We start from the raw sequence: 19,300 nt of genomic DNA, 5'->3' as shown, positions 1-19,300 counted from the left end.
TTTTTAACAGTTTAGTCAAGCCGAAATTGGGATTTTGGACGCTAAGTTGCACTTTTTACGTTGTTTTGGCCTCATAATGACTTAACAGAACTTAAAGACAGGCCATGACTATGCTCTTAAGTGCACTCATGAGTCATTTCTTAAAATTGTGAGTCAAGTATGATCTTCTTCGCTCACATTCCTTCCTTTTATATGCAAGTATAACAGATTGTAAATCACCAGGAATGATATCATTACTAACATATTGTCTCTCTCTTCTTTCATTTTTGTGTTTGCAGATTTGCGCCATCGTCGGAGGAACGTTTACAGTAGCAGGCATTATTGACTCGTGCATATTCACTGCGTCAGAGGCCTGGAAGAAAGTCCAAATTGGGAAAATGTCCTAGAAGTCAAACTCTTTTTACGCTTTTCCTCCGTCTATGATGTCTTTATAAGTGCAAATTAGTCTCTTTGCTGGATCTAATCTGGCTTCCCTGTAGTGAATGTATCACAGTGAGCAGGAGAGGGCTTAAAATTAGTTTCAGGGTACTGGTTACTGATGCTGCCCCCTGTGTTTGCGCGGTCTAGCGACATGGCCTGGTTACTGACTATCACTATATGTGCAATTTAAGAGTTTGTCAAGGGTCTGCCAAAGGGAGTTTTACAAATTTTCAGTACATTTATGTAACATTTTAAGTTTTGGCGACTTGATACAAGTTCAGTTTACCTCTTATTTTTAGTTTGGGCGGATTATGTGGATTAAAACTTGGAAGAGAAATGGATGCTAACTTTTTTCAAGGTTGTAGTTTGTTATACAATGTCAGCATTCTAGATTTTCATGTTTATTTTGGTAGAAAGCGGTACACATAGTTTCATGTATTTTGAGAGCATTGTTATTTTCCCCCCATTTGATACCTTTTTTTCTCAAAAAGACTGCTATTATCTTATTTTTTATCACAATATATTCCTTGTACTTGATCAAGGTGCCGATGAAGTTACTGTCATACAGTCATTGAGGTTGATGAAGTGATCTATTTATTTATTTTCTTACAGTCCCAATCCTCTTCAAAATGTTATCTGGTAGAGAACTCAATGCCAAGTCCAAATTCCAAAATGGTGCTTTTGTACTCTGGAACTGAACATTTCAGAATAAATGCTCAGTAGCTCAACTCTTTCTTTTCCAAAGTGTTTTCTATAGAAATACAAAGGAAAATATTGGTTAAAATGTGACTTCTCCACCCATGGAAACTGTTGTCTTGAGTACATTGAAGTGAAAAGAGAAGACTGGAACCTTTGCATCTCATTTGGTGTACGAACACGTGAATGAGGTGGACTTTGGGCCAAGTCACCTCATTTGCAATTCAGGTCGTCATGTGTGATGTCAGCATGCAGCAGGGTGATAAGCTGTCATCGTGCGTACGTGTCGCCATGATAAGAACCTCTTAGTGTGTGACTCAACTGCTTTTAATTCTCTCCACATCTCTCCTCTTCAGGTGGTCTTCTCCGTCACCATGCATTGAAAGTGCCGCCACCTCCGCTAAATGAGTGCTTGAGTGCATATGCGCTCGCTGTTTGGAATGAATCACCTCTGGACTTGTCAATCAGTGACACGAGCAGATCACCATAGACCAATAGGTAACAGCAATACATTTGTTTCAGTCTTATGTGAACATTAGTCATTTAAAAAGACACACAAAACCCCCCAAAATGGGTTATTAGTTGAAGACTGAGTATCAATATGTGCTTTTTGAATATGAAGTTTTAAGATAATATTTTTTCTGCATTGGAATTCAGCAGTGATGGACTGCCAGGGCCTACAAGGCCTGTAAAATATTTGAATCACAGACTGATATTAATTATATTTTGTGGGTTGTTTGTGCATCTAAAGGGTGAAATGAGCAATTATTTAATCGCACTGTGGTGTTTTGTAGATGTTGAAAGCCATGGAGATGGTCCAGGAGATGACAAAGCAGGTGAAACCTCTCCAAATTGATGAGAAGACCAAAGAAGTCCAGGCAGAAGTTGTGGCTGAGGTAAGACCCAATTATTTCAGGGTTTTTTTTTTTCGTGTCATGTGTACTAAACACTCTTTTGTATCTTGCTTCTCTTCAGGGTCCACACAAGTTCACCAAATCAATGCTAAAGAAAGGGTGACCAAGCAAACCAAGCCCCTAAGCATCAAAGTCATCAGAGGGGTATGTCTAATACTTCCCACTTTGTCAACACTTTTTATTCATCTAATACCAATCTGTAATTTTTTCAATGTTGGACTAAGTGTATTGTAACCTTGACCTTTTTTTTCCTTCCCAGAATTCCACCCAAGGGGAAGAAGATGTACATGTCTTATTATTCACAAAATAATGCAAGTTTGATGTCAAGTTACATTTTTTATTAACAGGAAGGCATTTTAACTTTTATATACTTAGGAGTTGGCATCACATTGAAGTATTGATTAGTGTGGCAAATCTTTTCTCCACCTGCAAGCATAAAATAAAACAAGTTATAAAAGTGACATTTTTACAGATATCTTGTCAAAGAATATAAGAAGAAGAAAAAAACTTTTTTTGCTCAATGAGCAATTAAAGGCATAGAAACACCTAACCCTCACCTTAAGGGTATGGGCTCTCACTTTGCCAGCACACATGATTTACTTTGTCAGGCCGCACAAAATGATGCAGAGGCCCAGATTTGGCCCCCGGGCTGCCACTTTGACACCAAAAAGTGGTACGAAGTGTTTTTTTTTTTTTTTTTGTTAAATCAAATCCTAAAACAAAGTCGGCACTGATGATTTACCTTCTCGGGCCCCTCAAATTTATACAGCGGGCCAGATTTGGCCCCTGGGCCGCCCCTTGGACACCAAAAAAAAGTGGTTAAAGTCCTTTTTTAAAAAAAAAAACTCAATTCTAAAACAGAAAGTCGGCACTGATGATTTACCTTCTCGGGCCCCACAAATTGATGCAGCGGGCCAGATTTGGCCCCCGGGCCGCCACTTTCACACCAAAAAAAAGTGGTTAAAGTCCTTTAAAAAAAAAAAAAAATCAAATCCTCAAACAAAGTCGGCACTGATGATTTACCTTCTTGGGCCGCACAAAATGATGCAGCGGGCCAGATTTGGCCCCCGGGCCGCCACTTTCACACCAAAAGAGGTGGTTAAAGTCCTTTTTAAAAAAAAAAAAAATCAAATCCTAAAACAAAGTCGGCAGTGATGATTTACCTTCTTGGGCCGCACAAAATGATGCAGCGGGCCAGATTTGGCCCCCGGGCCGCCACTTTCACACCAAAAAAAAGTGGTTAAAGTCCTTTTTTTTTTTGAAAAAAAAATCAAATCCTAAAACAAAGTCGGCAGTGATGATTTACCTTCTTGGGCCGCACAAAATGATGCAGCGGGCCAGATTTGGCCCCCGGGCCGCCACTTTCACACCAAAAAAAAAGTGGTTAAGGTCCTTATTTTCTTTAAATCAAATCCTAAAACAGAAAGTCGGCACTGATGATTTACCTTCTTGGGCCGCACAAAATGATGCAGCGGGCCAGATTTGACCCCCGGGCCGCCACTTTCACACCAAAAAAAAGTGGTTAAAGTCCTTTTTTAAAAAAAAAAAAATCCTAAAACAAAGTCGGCACTGATGATTTACCTTTTGGGCCGCACAAAATGATGCAGCGGGCCAGATTTGGCCCCCGGGCCGCCACTTTCACACCAAAAAAAAAGTGGTTAAAGTCCTTTTTTAAAAAAAAAAATCCTAAAACAAAGTCGGCACTGCTGATTTACCTTCTTGGGCCGCACAAAATGATGCAGCGGGCCAGATTTGGCCCCCGGGCCGCCACTTTGACACCAAAAAAAAAGTGGTTAAAGTCCTTTTTTTTTGAAAAAAAAAATCAAATCCTAAAACAAAGTCGGCACTGCTGATTTACCTTCTTGGGCCGCACAAAATGATGCAGCGGGCCAGATTTGGCCCCCGGGCCGCCACTTTGACACCAAAAAAAAGTGGTTAAAGTCCTTTTTTTAAAAAAAAAACAATTCTAAAACAAAGTCGGCACTGATGATTTACCTTTTGGGCCGCACAAAATGATGCAGCGGGCCAGATTTGGCCCCCGGGCCGCTACTTTGACACCAAAAAAAGTGGTTAAGGTCCTTATTTTCTTTAAATCAAATCCTAAAACAGAAAGTCGGCACTGATGATTTACCTTTTGGGCCGCACAAAATGATGCAGCGGGCCAGATTTGGCCCCCGGGCCGCCACTTTCACACCAAAAAAAGTGGTTAGTCCTTTTTTAAAAAAAAAAAAAATCCTAAAACAAAGTCGGCACTGATGATTTACCTTCTTGGGCCGCACAAAATGATGCAGCGGCCCAGATTTGGCCCCCGGGCCGCTACTTTGACACCAAAAAAAGTGGTTAAGGTCCTTATTTTCTTTAAATCAAATCCTAAAACAGAAAGTCGGCACTGATGATTTACCTTTTGGGCCGCACAAAATGATGCAGCGGCCCAGATTTGGCCCCCGGGCCGCTACTTTGACACCAAAAAAAGTGGTTAAGGTCCTTATTTTCTTTAAATCAAATCCTAAAACAGAAAGTCGGCACTGATGATTTACCTTTTGGGCCGCACAAAATGATGCAGCGGGCCAGATTTGGCCCCCGGGCCGCCACTTTCACACCAAAAAAAAGTGGTTAAAGTCCTTTTTAAAAAAAAAAAAAATCAAATCCTAAAACAAAGTCGGCACTGATGATTTACCTTCTTGGGCCGCACAAAATGATGCAGCGGGCCAGATTTGGCCCCCGGGCCGCCACTTTCACACCAAAAAAAAGTGGTTAAAGTCCTTTTTAAAAAAAAAAAAAATCAAATCCTAAAACAAAGTCGGCACTGATGATTTACCTTCTTGGGCCGCACAAAATGATGCAGCGGGCCAGATTTGGCCCCCGGGCCGCCACTTTCACACCAAAAAAAAGTGGTTAAAGTCCTTTTTAAAAAAAAAAAAAATCAAATCCTAAAACAAAGTTGGCACTGATGATTTATCTTCTTGGGCCGCACAAAATGATGCAGCGGGCCAGATTTGGCCCCCGGGCCGCCACTTTCACCCCCAAAAAAAGTGGTTAAGGTCCTTTTTAAAAAAAAAAAAAAAAAATCAAATCCTAAAACAAAGTCGGCACTGATGATTTACCTTCTCGGGGCGCACAAAATGATACAGCGGGCCAAATTTGGCCCCCGGGCCGCCACTTTCACACCGAAAAAAAAGTGGTATCGTGTTTTTTTTATTTTTTTAATCCAATCCTAAAATAGAAAGACGGCAGTCATTAATTACTTTTTCGGGCCGTACAAAATGATGCGGCGGGCTAGATTTGGCCCCCAAACCCCAATTGTATATACATGGGTGTTTCTATTTCATGGGAAATGTAGGCCAGTCTATGCCAAGAAAGGACGTGGATTGGGAACTTAGCTCAAACAGTAGAGCATCCACTCACCATGTGAAACATTGTTGTTTCAAAATCTGAAAATGTGAAAAAATGACTAAGTGTTTAGTTTAAATTAAATGTCTTGCCATTTGTCAAGTACTAACTATGAACTGGGAGTGAAAAGAGACAAAACAACAAATACTACTGCCTAATCTTGGAGAGTGGTGGCCCAGTGGATAAGTCATCAGTCTCCTGCCTCTGTGCTCCTGGGTTCAAATCCTAGTGCTTGCAAAGGTTTTCCCACTTTTATTCAGGTAAATGAAAGGGACAAAAGTCTAAGTACTACTGCCTACTCTCACTGGGTGGTGGCCCAGTGGATAAGTCATCAGTTTGCCTACTCTTTGGTCCTTGGTTCGAATCCAACTGCCAGCAAAGATTTTCCCACAATTGTTGAGGTAAAAGAACGAGTACATTTGCCTAAGTGTTTAACTGAATAAGTATTCAGTGGTGGATGAAGCATTTTGTCCAAAAAATGACTAAGTGTTCAACCCCATTTCCTGGATAAAACTATAAGTACTACTGCTTTCTCTCATGGGGTGGTGGCCCAGTGGGTAAGTCATCAGTCTGCCAACTCTTTGGTACCTGGTTCAATTCCCAGTGCAGGCAAAGATTTTCCCACAATTGTTGAGGTAAAAGAACAAGTACATTTCCCTATGTGTTTAACTGAATAAGTATTCAGTGGTGGATGAAGCATTTTGTCCAAAAAATGACTAAGTGTTTCACCCCATTTCCTTGGATAAAACGTTTCAACACCTATGTATAAGTGGGGCACGAGTTGGTGTAGTGGGTTGCACACTCGCCTTTGCACCGAGAGAACGTGAGTTCGCTTCCCGGTGTCGGCGGTTCACTGACCAAGCAAGCGGTCGAGGGTCGGCCGAAGGCCGACCCGAGAACGCCTTTCGCACAGACAGGTCCATCAAGTGTCTTCCGAACTGCCGAAGGCAGTTCGGAATATAACCTTTTGCTGAAAAGTATGACTAAGTGTTTAATATAAATTAAAAAGTTTTTTCTTTTTTTTTTCCCTTCTTCTTATTCCATTGACCAATTCTTCTTTCCAAGTATTTTCAGCCAAACGACGGCTGCGGGAATCGAACCCAGGTCTCCCACACGGGAAACCTGTGAACTAACCTCTGCGCCAACCAAGTGACTACACTTTCCTTAGTAATCATTTGAGTGTCTTGACAAGAAGTACACAGAAACAACTAAGTGAAAATGTGTGCCGAGCCCGGGAATCGAACCAGGGTCTACCAGACGGGAGTCCAGTGAACTAACCTCTGCGCCAACCAAGTGGCTACACTTTCCTTAGTAATCATTTGCAGGTCTTGTCTACACATGGTTTTCAGGTCAAATGGAAATGTAGTAGGCCAGTCAATGCCAAGTACAGAGGTGGATTGGGAACTTAGCTCATTCAGTAGAGCATCCACTCACCATGTGAAAGATTGTTGGTTCAAATCCAATGTCTTACAATTTGTCACTTTTCTGGTCAAATGGAAATGTAGTAGACCAGTGGATGCCAATCAGAGAGGTGGATTGGGAACTTAGCTCAGGCAGTAAAGCACCCACACACCATGTGAAAGATTGTTGGTTCAAAACCAATGTCTTGCCATTTGTCGCTTTTCAGGTCAAATGGAAATGTAGTTGACCAGTCCATGCCAACTAAGGAGGTGGATTGGGAACTTAGCTCAAGCAGTAGAGTGTCAGCTTCTAAGGCTGACTGGCAAATTGTTTTGCTAAAAAAAATGACTAAGTCTTTATTTCAATGAAAAAAAAAGGTTCATCCATATACTAAACTACATTGTGTAGTGATCAGTCAAACGAGTGGCATCACTTTACTTAATGATTATTGGAAAGTCTTGACTACAAACTGTTTTTTCTATTTAAGGGAAAAAATGTTTCCCAACCAGGATTCAAACCCCAGCTGCCCCAACTATATGCATAACAACGTCCATATTTTTCCGCCATATTGAATGTGAAAAAGTTTTCTTACCATCCTCCAACAGGGGGGTTGTTCTCCCAACTTAATGTCCATGTTTTGACGATGACATAGTCGTGATTTTTGTGGTCAATTCTTTATATCTCTTCATGAAAGCTAACAGTTGTACAAATGAAGGACTTTGAATAAAAAAAAATGCTTAAAAACACATTTAAAAAAATACAGTAATGTAGGAAGAAACAAACATTTTTGGATAATTATAATGCTGCCACCCAGTGGCCGCTATGCGCCCAGGCAGTGTATACAAACAAGTCCAGGATAAAAAGTTCACCATGTATTCATCTATCTATTATTTACACTCACTTACTTGAATATAATGCACCGAGAAAGAGTTGGCTGCTTTAATTTTCAACCTTACCTTCCTTCAATCACACATTGGAGGAAGTCAAACATGGTGCATTGGGTGAGCGGAAGAAATCGCTGCTGCAGAAGCCTTCCTCTGATAAATGCCCATATTCGTTATTGTAAAAGGTTTGTAAGAAATGCGGATGTGCGGAGATGGTGGAGCCGAAGGATGCCGTCAGAGGTTCGGTGCTGCTGCTGCTGCTCATGCGTCTAAAGTTGGGACACCAAAATGATCAAGAAGTTAACATATATGTGTGTTTAAATAGTATTATGGTGGAAATTCATGATAGGGAAGAGGGTTACATCAGATGTTGGATACTGAACATTTGTAGAAATAAAGTTTTTGTATGATTTACCTTTTTGGCACTGCTCCTTTGTGATTCCGTTCAAAGCGTTCAAACTCATCTGAGGCTAAAACCATCCCACTGTCTGTTTGGTTATCCTGAAGAAAGAGTCACATTAAATTTTGCTGCGCTTGTAAAAAAAAAAAAACACAGAAGTTCTTCTCAATCCAGTCTAAAGGAATTGCACATCAGTTGCCGTCCATGGCACCGGAATATAAACTTTCACTTTGAGCCTTATCGTTTGTTTCAAATGCATTTTTTTTTAGCTTCAGTCACTTTTCCAACTTTATTCTGAACACACTTTGAAGATCAGCACTTTTGACATGAGCAACTTCAGCATCTCTTCTAACTGCAAAATCTTTCCTGTGGCATTGCGACCTCTTGAAAAGTGAATCATCTTTAAGAGCGATGGCATGTCTATTTTCACCAAGTACATCCTAACAAAAGGATGAAAGTTCTTACCTGAGTGTTGGTCTGAGGGTGAATTTCTAATGGTAACTCTTCAAACGTCTTCACTCTGGGCTGACATGTCTTTGAGGATCCCACAAGCACGCAGCCACCAAAGGGCACGCAGTTATAATATCTGATCACAAGACGAAGAAGAGGTCAACACACTGAATATGTGACGGATTGTCAAACTGAGACTCAAATAAAAACCTCAGGTGACTTATTCTGCTTCAAAAACATGTCTCAACTCATTTTCTGAACCACTTTATCCTCATTAGGGTCGCGGGGGGTGCTGGAGACAATCCCAGCTGACTTCGGGCCAGACGTGACCCCGGCCTCTGGCCCAAAGTCAGCTGGGATAGTCTCCAGCACCCCCATGACCCTAGTGAGGATAAAGCGGTTCAGAAAGACATGAGACACAAATATTTATTTTTCTCCCTTTTTTTAGACCAAAATCTATATAGAACATCCAATAAAACATAAAACATGGAAACATGTATTGTATTTAAAAAAAAAATAAAGAAAATGTAATGTTTTTCTACATTTTTGAAATAAAAAAAAAAAAATATATATATATATATATATATATATATATATATATATATATATATATATATATATATATATATATATATATATATATATATATATATATATATATATATATATATATATATATATATATATATATATATATATATATATATATATATATATATATATATATATATATATATATATATATATATATATATATATATATATATATATATATATATATATATATATATATATATATATATATATATATATATATATATATAATTACCTATGAAAATGGTAATTCATTGGCAGACATAACCTAGGATGCACTTGTCCCAATTTACTGACAAAGTGAGTCACTATAAATTATGGGCCTACTTCAAAGCTTTTTTTTGGTCATAAAATCACAAAATTGGCAGTCATGATGTCCCCCCCATGGGAGACCCTAACTTCAATGTATCCTGTCTTATGTAAGAAAGGGCAGGAATATAACTTACCTCGTTGGCAGCGTTTTGCAGGCTTGCCGCAATTCCTCTTCGGATGCAGGTCGAGATGAAACTTGAGAAAAGCCATCATCCTCTGAGCTGTGTGAGTGGTTAAGAGGGATGTAGTCCTTCCCATCCTTTGGGGGGCAAAAAACAGAAAATAAAAAAATCAGCAACAGGCCGAAAAGCACTTTCGCTCAAATGATTATCTCACAGGCAGACTGTTGTCCTGCAGCAGGTCTCCCAGGATTTGCACCAGGGCGGGGAAGGGAGGCCTCTCTTTCGGTTCTCCATGCCAACACGCCAACATGATACCATATCTACCAGTAGAGGGCAGCTAAGTCATACAAGGAGTACTTAGAATTCAAAAAATATATAAGTGAAAAGAACGATGATCACTGATATGATGATATGATTCCCATGGACAAGCAAGTCTTTACAATGTGAATTTACAATGGAAGGCTTGGGTAGATGGTGGAAAAAAAAATGTGCTGCATCACAATGAGAGATTTGCTACAATGCTGATGGAGTGCTTTGGAGACACGGGGGGAGGGGGGGGGGGGGGCAGTGGATATTTAGAAATTGAATCAGTGCAGGGCTACATCACCAAGCACTACAACCACAATGAGGATGACAAATGAGCATTAATGCATTATAAGCATTTTCTCATCAGAGATCACTTTTGGATGCTGTTTGTAATCTTGTTTATTTTCAAGCCACTTGCCAGTAAAGTCAAAAAGGAACATTGTGTTTGGATGTAAACATGTTTTGCATTTATTGTATTGATTTAGCTGTTCATAGGGAAAGTGACAGTTTTGGTGGTAAGTGTATACATTGTCATTACCAAATATTGGTATATATTTAAAAAAATATTGAATAATAGTTACTTTAAATTATTGGTCACTCATACTGGAGGGATATTTATTGATATTGCGGAAGATTTTTGGGATGAAATGGCCCAATTTTCCCTAAATTAATCGATTATTTAAAAAAATAATTATAAATATATGTCATATTTACAAAAAAAAGGGTTTACTTTGGATTATTGGTCACTCATACGGGAGTGATTTTTATTGATATTGTGACATATTTTGGGGGTAAAATGGCCCAATTTTTCCTGAATTAATCATTTATTTTAAAGAATAATAATAATTATAAATATATATATATTTTTTTTGTTAAAGTGTTCATTTTAATGGTAAACAAAGTGACCAGAAATTTGCCCAATCTTGATATGCAGCTTACATTTCAGGTGATGCTGTTTCTGGCGATCTCATTCTGACGCCATCTTTCAATCGTTTGCAAAAATCCTCGTCAATCTGCACTCCGGGATATGGAGATGCACCTGAGAGAGAGCGAGAAGTAGAACAAAGACGCTTGTTAATGAAAAATTTAGCATGACCATTCCATCTGCATTAGCAAGTCCAACAAAATTCCCAATTGCTCTGTACAGACACAAAAAATGAACTTTGAATCTCCTTTTTCTCCCATTTTTTTCTTCTAATACCATATAATTAAAAAAAAATCCTTTTATACCAAGCGAAAATATTTCCCATAGGAGAACTCCAAAGGACCACACATCACTCTGACTGGTGTACACTTTGTCAAAGATGCTTTCCGGTGCCATCCACTTTAAAGGTAGTCGCGCCTATAAAGAGGTCAAAGAAAAATATTACAATCAAGGTATTAACAACAACAACAACAACAAAAAAGCATAATTCCAACTTCTTACGTTGCCTTTCCGGACATAGTCGGGGTCTTTGTATATATCTCGGGCCAAACCAAAGTCACATATCTTCACCACGTTGTTTTCTGACAGCAGAATGTTGCGGGCCGCCAAGTCTCTGTGGATACACTGACGGATACACACAAGACCACACAAAGGTTACCCATACACCACATAGTCTATGTTTTGCATGCTTGCCATGAGCCTTCACATACAGCAAAGTAAACACACATTGTTTTCCCTTTGAGTGATCGGCGTAATGTGGAATTTAATCATCTGTTAGTTTTACGTTGTCTGAGTGCACGCTGAAATGTGGGACTGGACTTTGTCTGCCCACCCCTGCAGCTGCTTTTCCTAGCACATTAAAAGAGGCACGGTGACCTAAAATCGGCTGGAAAGTTCACCACCGTCACGCTATTGTTTGATATGTAAAACTCTGTTTAATGTATGCACTTGCAGCAATTAAAATATTGTGCATTTGATATTATAAAAGGCAAAGATTCAGAAGAAATGTCTGGAGGATTTGAAAGGATAATGCAGTGTTTTTTTTTTTTAATGAGTGCCACTCTTTCATCAAGGCAAAATCGATAAAAACTAAAACAACCACAATGTATAGAATTGCTACTCGGGTTGTTAATTAAAATGGACTTTTCAGTAAGTCGTGTCAAATGTTCAATTGTAAAATTAGTGTCATTTTTTGGGGGTTGCCAGCCATAAGATTTGTTTGAATTTTGTTTAAAAATCCAACATAAAATGGATATATACAAATGTCGAATATTTTTTCTCTATATTTCATTGTATGTCAATATTTTAACATTTTTATAAAACATATGCGAAGATAGAGCTGGATGAAGTGCACTCTCAAGAATCTTAAATTTATTTAATTTATTTTTTATAATCTGCTATCTAGTGCTTATGTTATAAAAGTAGAAAATTGACTTGCTTTGTTCTACTTTTTTTTTTAAAATGGAATCCTAAACCAGCTAAAAGTTTTTGTTGATTTTTTTTCTCAACCTTATATGTCCAAATACATATTTGTTACATAAATCATGTGATAAAAACAGATGTGTGTACTGTATTTTCTGCACTATAAGGTGCAACCTAGATTTCAATTTTCTCATTGCATTTAATCATGGTGTGAAATTCCCATTAGCACATCTCCATCTACTTTATCTATAACACGACCCACAAATACTACTACTATAGTTTCATCTAGTAGATGTATAACACAATCTCCTAAAACTACTACAACTGCATCTTATATGCGCCCATATAAATATGGAATGTACATTTACATTTAATTAAACATCCAACGTTTAAAGAATTTATATTTGGCTGGTGGTTTGGGCTTTAAAGAAGCAATATGCTTATTATATTTGTTTACATTTTGTCCTTTTAAGAGGATCAAAAAGTGTATTATATACATTTTTTGAAATTCAGCAAATCCAGTGGCCCACCCGTTTGTCAAAAACCTAACCACTGATCTGAGAATTTTCCCCAAGCGTATAAATCGACCACATTCGTCTTCAAACAAAACCCCTGCGGTTTAAAAGAATACTCATTTGTGTATGCCTTCTGCAGAGCTGTTTTTTTTTTTTGTTTTCGCATCGTAACGATGTGGGCCACACTCTCGTTCTTCCGAATGCAACCTCGAGAGACAAATCACCACTGCTCACAGACTAATTGCTTCAGTGTTGATAATGAACCTTTCTAGATGCCAGGAACTCCATCCCACGGGCCACTTGGAAACTATAGCAAATTAGATCTTCTATCGTCAAAGGCGTTTTCCACAAATCCTCCACTGATGGGGAGAGATAGAGAGAAAACACCATAAAAGCAAAACGTTAGTCCCAGCTGTATACAATCCATTTTTGTTGTTGTTTTTATTGCCAAAAAGGACTCACGTTTTTCCAGAACCGGTTTCTGATCTGTGGCGTTGGACGATGGTGTCTGGAAACCAACCAGGGGGGAGGAGGACGGCGAGGGAGGTTGCTTGCGAGCTCTCTGGTCCGTTTGACCGGCTTCAATCATCCGTCTTACTTGGCTCTGGGTTTTGGGAGAGCGATCCTAAAAAGGGGAATGAGCAAAAGCTTCATTTCATCTACGCATCAGTGCACCTTCATAATTGACGGATGGACAATGATACCCTATAGGGGAGGAAAAATTCTCTCTTTGCCCGCAGGAAGTTGGACAGATTACCATACTTGCAGTATTCCACGATAACCATCAGTGGACCTGTTCAGACAAGTATAATGAAAAATGAGGGGGGATTTTTTCTGTCTTTCATAAATGCAGGGCCAATATCATTTCTGCGATTCTGAGCAAATGTACCTAATTCCTAATTTCACATCTTAATAAAAAAATAACATTTCCTATTAAGTCATGCTAATTCATTATTATAAAAAAAAAACAACTTAGATTCTCAAGTTCTTCCAACTGCATCAATTATTATTATTCTAATTTTTTTCAACATTTATATAGAACAGCATTTCAAAGCTTCGGCCCAGGGGCAAATGGCGGCCCACAGGGTAAACATTTAGTGGCCAAATTTGATTCCTAATGTGCAATGGGCTATTGCACACAGAAATAAGTATAAATAATTTTAAATAAAATAATCACATTCATTTAAGATGAATGAAAAAAAAATAAACAATTTAAATAGTATTAAACAAAAAAGTATAAGCAGATAAATAAAATAAATATGGATTAATAAAAAAATCTAAATTTTTAATCTAAAAGAAGAACAATAAAGACCAATTAAAACAAGTGTGTCCTGTTTTTTAATTTTTTTCCTCTGGGAATTTTATTTTGTTTTGTTCTATAAATCTCTTCTAATCTGGTCTAATCCATTTTAACCGACCAAATCATCGCTTCCCGCCCTCCCAGTTAAAATTGATGGAATGCCTGTGGCAGTTAATTGTTGTTTTTAATAACATTTAAGCCTGAATCATAAAGCCTTCAAAAAGGGCGTTTTGCTCAATGAATAGTGCCCCAATGATTATATTTACTTGAAGACCAGTTTACATAAAATGTTGAGTTCAAACTATGTCCACTAAACATAGAATTCTAAATGAAGTATGTTTTCTAATAAAACATTTTTAAAAAAGTGAAACAACTTGACCTGAAATACCAAGTTCAGTCAACTTTTCTTTATACAGTGAAAAAAAAAAACGATGATATGCTCTGATCTTATGATTATATAATATCCTTGACACACTTGTTTGTGCTTGAAGCGTAAATGGCACCGGGGGACATATAGCACCCAGAAAGAAAATAAAAAGAAAGGGAAGTATTGCCATGAGCTTATCAAGGGACAACTCAAATCCCCGCCAGGAAAAAAAAAAAAAAAACATCTGTTCCATCAAAGAGAATAGCACAAAACTCATTTGTTGTAATCACGCTTTTAACACTGACCATTCTGTTTGGTGCAGGCTCCTAACAGGTTCACTACATTCAGATGGTTTCCAATGTGAATGAGGATCTTGAGCTCAGACATTAAAGCTTTGTGCTCGCTGGCCGTGGCTCCGTCTGCAATCACAGCATAAAAGGTAAACACATCCCACTTTCCATGACTACCATACACTTGACTTTCACTATATAATTTCAATCTTTTCTTACAATGAGTACTGGGAATAGGAAGTGATAATACTGAAAACAAGTGAAATTAGAAAAGATTTGCTCATGATCTTGAGGTAGCTTTTGAGTTTTCAACAGTCGTCTTTTGAAATGCTACAGAGTCGCTACAAAAACATCTTTATATAAAAAGCGATCCAATAGGCTTTTATGAAGAAAAATAAAACGTTTTCATTCTAAAAAAAAAGGGGGGGGAGAGCTATTTAGCAAATCGGGGCAATTGCAGAACATAAATTGTTCAGACCATATATCACACTGGCTTAGTTTGAAGTGCTTTGACAAAAACTAAAATAAAATCGGAATATTTACTTAAGCGTTTTTCTATAAACTGCGACAGAAATGTGATTTTACTGTAAATTGTTAAATATGAAACACAAAAATTGGTTTAATTTTTCATCCACAGAATCATTTGTCATCATTGAAATATGCTTCTTTTTATATTTTTACTTATTTATGGCTGACCTCCGCCACCAGTCCATTGGATTCAGGTTGAATTTGAACATGTTTGACCCAATGGAGGCCCTGTTTTTGTCATGCACAAACTTTAAACAAGCACTCAAGTCACACTGCATTGTCTTCTGTTAAAATGAAGCCCCATTCTAGTGTACTCTTGCTCATCAAATAGAGATGATGCAGATACAATATCCTGTAATCATTCCCCTTATTCATCTAGTATCTCAGCCCTAATTATTCCATCAAAAAAAAAAAAAACAAGAGTCATTCCTAAAAGTAATTTCTTTTATGGCTTTTAAATAGAACAAACAGACTCATAAAATTAAGGAAGATAGTTGGAACAAAACCATAAAAGCTAACTAAACTTTGATTTGGAATAAAGTAAACTACTGCTTTTTTTGTGAAGTCCTAGTTAAGCAAGATTTTTGAAGGCACATTTTATTTTTCAACCTTTTTATTGCTCGGTAGATGCTGTTTGTATTAATATTTTTGTAGCATTTTCCCCATATTTAACATTTTTTCTCTAACTGTATAATTTATATGACTTTTACAACTAGTACATCTATAATTACACCTTAAGTCTCATAATCTCAAGGTCATATGTCCTTTCCTATACTCCTGTCTTCCAGTCCAGGCATATGTTTAAATTTTAAAAACGTACTTTGCCAAAAAATCCTTCATGTAATTACTTAAGCACCTTAGCGGGGATCGACTCCTACTGGTGTCACGATGTGTGTTTTCATGAATAATAAGTCCTTTTTGACCACCATGACGCCTGTGAAATTTCACCGACTTCCAACCAACATTTTCCACAGCGGGAAAGCGCCCTCTAACAATATGTAATTGGATCAGGACATTCAAATTCCTTCACACCAGCCTTGGCTTTAGGGACAATGAAGCAACAACATAAGAAAAGTCCAACATGTCTTGCTAAGTTCATAAAATAACATTATGTAGCAAAAAAATAAATAGATTGATCAATGAATTTTAAAAAGGAGTCATAAAAAAAATGACAACAACATTATTTACAATAAGTGTGCCTGTCAAAATTATTTGAAAACCTCAAGCATATACAAATAGTAAAGTTATTTGGCTTTTGTGGATGTTTTTTTTTAAACGTGTGTGTATTAGCTCAGTAGTCAGCACGCGCAACTGCCACAATGACACCACAGTTGAAGAGGGGTAAAAATGAGAAATACAGGGTATTGATGTGTCCATATCCTGGTCTTAGTTCCTTGTTAATTTGACTGGAATATATTTTGAAGCCTTTCCCATTTTTTTTCCACAGTTCTAGCAGCCAAAATTCTACCGGGATTTATTTATTTATTTTTTTAAACTATTGTCCAGCCTTCTGCATTTTGCTCATGCCAAATACATCGACTAATATAACCGAGCGATTAATGAGGAATAATCTGACCTTTGAGCATCTTGACAGCTACCGTGTCCAGCCGTGAGTTCTTGCCTAGTCCGTAGATCGATGCTTCAATTACTTTGCCGAAAGCACCGTGGCCCAAAACCTTTCCTGTGTCGAGGGATGGCAAACAAACACAGTATTGAGATCTATTAATATTAACAGATGAAATATGGATGCCTTCAACCACTTTGGCAATAGAGAAGTTACAAAATGTAGCAGCAGTTATGGAGATAAGCCAGAGAATGTAAAAGCTCAATGGCAGTCATCAGAAAAAACAATACGCTCCAAAGGGTTGCAACCACGAAGCAGATGCTTTTCCCTCTGGGTGTTTTTAGAGCGAGTGCAATATCAAACATTGGCGCTTTGTGGCAGTTTCCAATGCAAACGACTCCATTAAGAAATCCTGCAAATGGAAAACCATTTGATTTCATCCATTTATTCTATTTTTTTTTGTTTTCTCATGTGCGTCAACGCCACCTGTTCACGGCATCATCGCACCATTTATCTGTGCTCGTCGCCCATCGTGGGTCACTCACCAAGTCGCAGTCGATCCCTGGGGATTTCCCACTGGGAGGAATCATAGGGCAGGTATTCACACTGTTCTTCCATGGGGACCTCCAAAGGGTCCATGATGATTGACAGATAGCCGGTTTTGATGTCTGCGGGGTTAATCTGAAGGAGAGAGATGATGGATTTGTAGTGAACTGGAAATAAAATGATAAGTAATGCTGGGAGGATGGGGGGGGGGGTATTGGCTGTGTTGTTACGTTCAACAGAATGAGCAAAGAGTAAATAAAAAGCAATTTGTGACTCATCATGCTGTTATGTGGATTAATCGCTATGGATGGTGTAATTGGACTCTGAGGAATCATCCCAACCGACAATCGAAATGGGGGCTAAGAGGGCAAAATGGTTGTGAGCTAAAAGGTTAAAGGGGTTCCATCACAAGCAGACATAGAACAGTGGCAATAAGAGGCCTCTAACCCGTTTGACGTTGCAGAATATGAGGATGAGCAAGACCCAGAAGAACACAGCAATGACAGCGGTTCCAATGAGTATGACAATCTCCACGTTGGCTCTATCGCTGGAACCTAAGCAGAAAGACAGGAGAGGCAACTTCAAATGACAATGCTTTCAACCCAGAGGGAGTCCATGGAAAGACAAGACTGTTTCTCTGTTAAATCCCAGCTGAAAGAAAGAACACAGTAATTTATTTTTGGTATATGTAACAGTGGACAAAAACTTACATAATGCTACACTACAGACTATTTTCAATGCTAGCCTATCAAATGCAAGTATCCCAGATTGGCCACTCCTTGGACCCTGAGACTATCGTCTAGTGCTTCAAATTTGTGGATTTTTTACAGATACATGGTGTCATGTTTTTGCAAAACTAAGCCAAAATCCAAGTGGAAACCTGTGTCTTATAGTCAAATTAAATTATTTTGTGCATAGTAGATGAAGCTGCTTTTTTATGGTAAGTGTTGTCTTTTTCTGTACTGGGATACAATCAAATGAAGGAAGATATGGGGTAAGTATCAATAACAATACAGACTCTGACAGTTTCTGGTTTAGTTTAAAAAAAATGCAGTGTCTGTGTGTAATCATTTTCATCCATATGTTGATTTAAAAAAAATGAGGCATTGCCTTTTAAAGCCACTTCAGAAACCAGTGTCATATTCTCATTAGAAGGACACATTTCTTGGCGCTATCTTCCGTTTCTACTTGGAATCCCAACATCAAATAATTAAAGAGAGATTTCAAGGTTTAAATGGTCCACAGGGTTTACCATATGTTCGTATATATAATGTACATGGGCTGAAATCCTTTCTAGAAGAGACGTGTTTATAATCTTGGGAAATGGATGACCGTGAAGGATGTAGCTTCCAGTAAAGATAAAAAAAAATTAAAACACACACACACACACACAACATGATGAAACCATGGGCTGTATTTAAAGTAATTTTTGTACGGTCATATAATGCCATTGGCCTTGAAGAATGCAGCTATTTAATTACACAGCTATTAGATGAGGTGAGAGAAAACATGTCCTAAAGCTGACAATGAGCTCATTCTTAGATTGTCTTCCTCTCAATTCTGGGATTGAGGTTTGAATGGCCATAACAACAGTGAATCATAACCTTTACTGGCGTACTAACTAATTTTACATTTTTTTAGTGGTCACAACAGTGGTCTACATTTCAAAAGCAATCATTAGTTTTATCTACGTGGGGTCACAAAATAAATAAATTCATTAATGAGAAAAAACAACATGCATGTGTCTTCTATTTGTTTATTAAGTTGTGTTTATTACCTTTTTAAATATTTGATTACTCATTGTATCTTTTCTAGAACTTTTTTTTATATTTTGCATTACTCCTGGCTTTTTGATTTGCATTTTTATTTATTTTTTTAAATATATTACTATTTAAATAATGGTTTCCTCACCCCAATGGACCCTTTTATATAAAATGACTCATTTCTATATTAT

The 19,300-nt window shown here is 37.8% G+C and overlaps 2 protein-coding genes and 1 long non-coding RNA gene across 8 annotated transcripts in view; 2 read left to right on the top strand and 1 right to left on the bottom strand.

Moving 5' to 3' along the window:
- Positions 1-1,148, top strand: part of ergic1 (endoplasmic reticulum-golgi intermediate compartment 1) — a 66,942-nt gene extending 65,794 nt beyond the window's left edge. For all 3 annotated transcript variants that reach the window (XM_077732409.1, XM_077732410.1, XM_077732411.1), the window contains one exon: positions 279-1,148. In XM_077732409.1, coding sequence (XP_077588535.1) covers positions 279-386 — 108 coding nt within the window. In that variant the 3' untranslated portion in view covers positions 387-1,148. The remainder of the gene's footprint in view (positions 1-278) is intronic.
- A 757-nt stretch (positions 1,149-1,905) lies between these two features.
- On the top strand, positions 1,906-2,491 carry LOC144207697 (uncharacterized). The gene is made up of 3 exons (XR_013328772.1): positions 1,906-2,012; positions 2,092-2,174; positions 2,290-2,491. It is a non-coding gene; the product is annotated as an uncharacterized LOC144207697 (long non-coding RNA).
- Positions 2,492-7,335: 4,844 nt separating this feature from the next.
- The window catches only part of flt4 (fms related receptor tyrosine kinase 4), a 66,716-nt gene continuing 54,751 nt past the window's right edge, over positions 7,336-19,300 (bottom strand). For all 4 annotated transcript variants that reach the window (XM_077732539.1, XM_077732541.1, XM_077732542.1 and 1 more), the window contains 15 exons: positions 17,794-17,900; positions 17,346-17,481; positions 16,813-16,917; positions 14,724-14,837; positions 13,456-13,544; positions 13,214-13,376; positions 13,016-13,110; positions 11,316-11,438; positions 11,120-11,231; positions 10,829-10,928; positions 9,798-9,903; positions 9,596-9,720; positions 8,571-8,691; positions 8,121-8,206; positions 7,336-7,974 (listed from right to left, as the gene is read on the bottom strand). In XM_077732539.1, coding sequence (XP_077588665.1) covers positions 7,788-7,974; positions 8,121-8,206; positions 8,571-8,691; positions 9,596-9,720; positions 9,798-9,903; positions 10,829-10,928; positions 11,120-11,231; positions 11,316-11,438; positions 13,016-13,110; positions 13,214-13,376; positions 13,456-13,544; positions 14,724-14,837; positions 16,813-16,917; positions 17,346-17,481; positions 17,794-17,900 — 1,769 coding nt within the window. In that variant the 3' untranslated portion in view covers positions 7,336-7,787. The remainder of the gene's footprint in view (positions 7,975-8,120; positions 8,207-8,570; positions 8,692-9,595; positions 9,721-9,797; positions 9,904-10,828; positions 10,929-11,119; positions 11,232-11,315; positions 11,439-13,015; positions 13,111-13,213; positions 13,377-13,455; positions 13,545-14,723; positions 14,838-16,812; positions 16,918-17,345; positions 17,482-17,793; positions 17,901-19,300) is intronic.

The sequence above is a fragment of the Stigmatopora nigra genome, chromosome 14 (genome assembly GCF_051989575.1).
Source record: "Stigmatopora nigra isolate UIUO_SnigA chromosome 14, RoL_Snig_1.1, whole genome shotgun sequence".
NCBI lineage: Eukaryota > Metazoa > Chordata > Actinopteri > Syngnathiformes > Syngnathidae > Stigmatopora > Stigmatopora nigra.
This window is presented reverse-complemented; position numbering and strand designations above follow the sequence as displayed.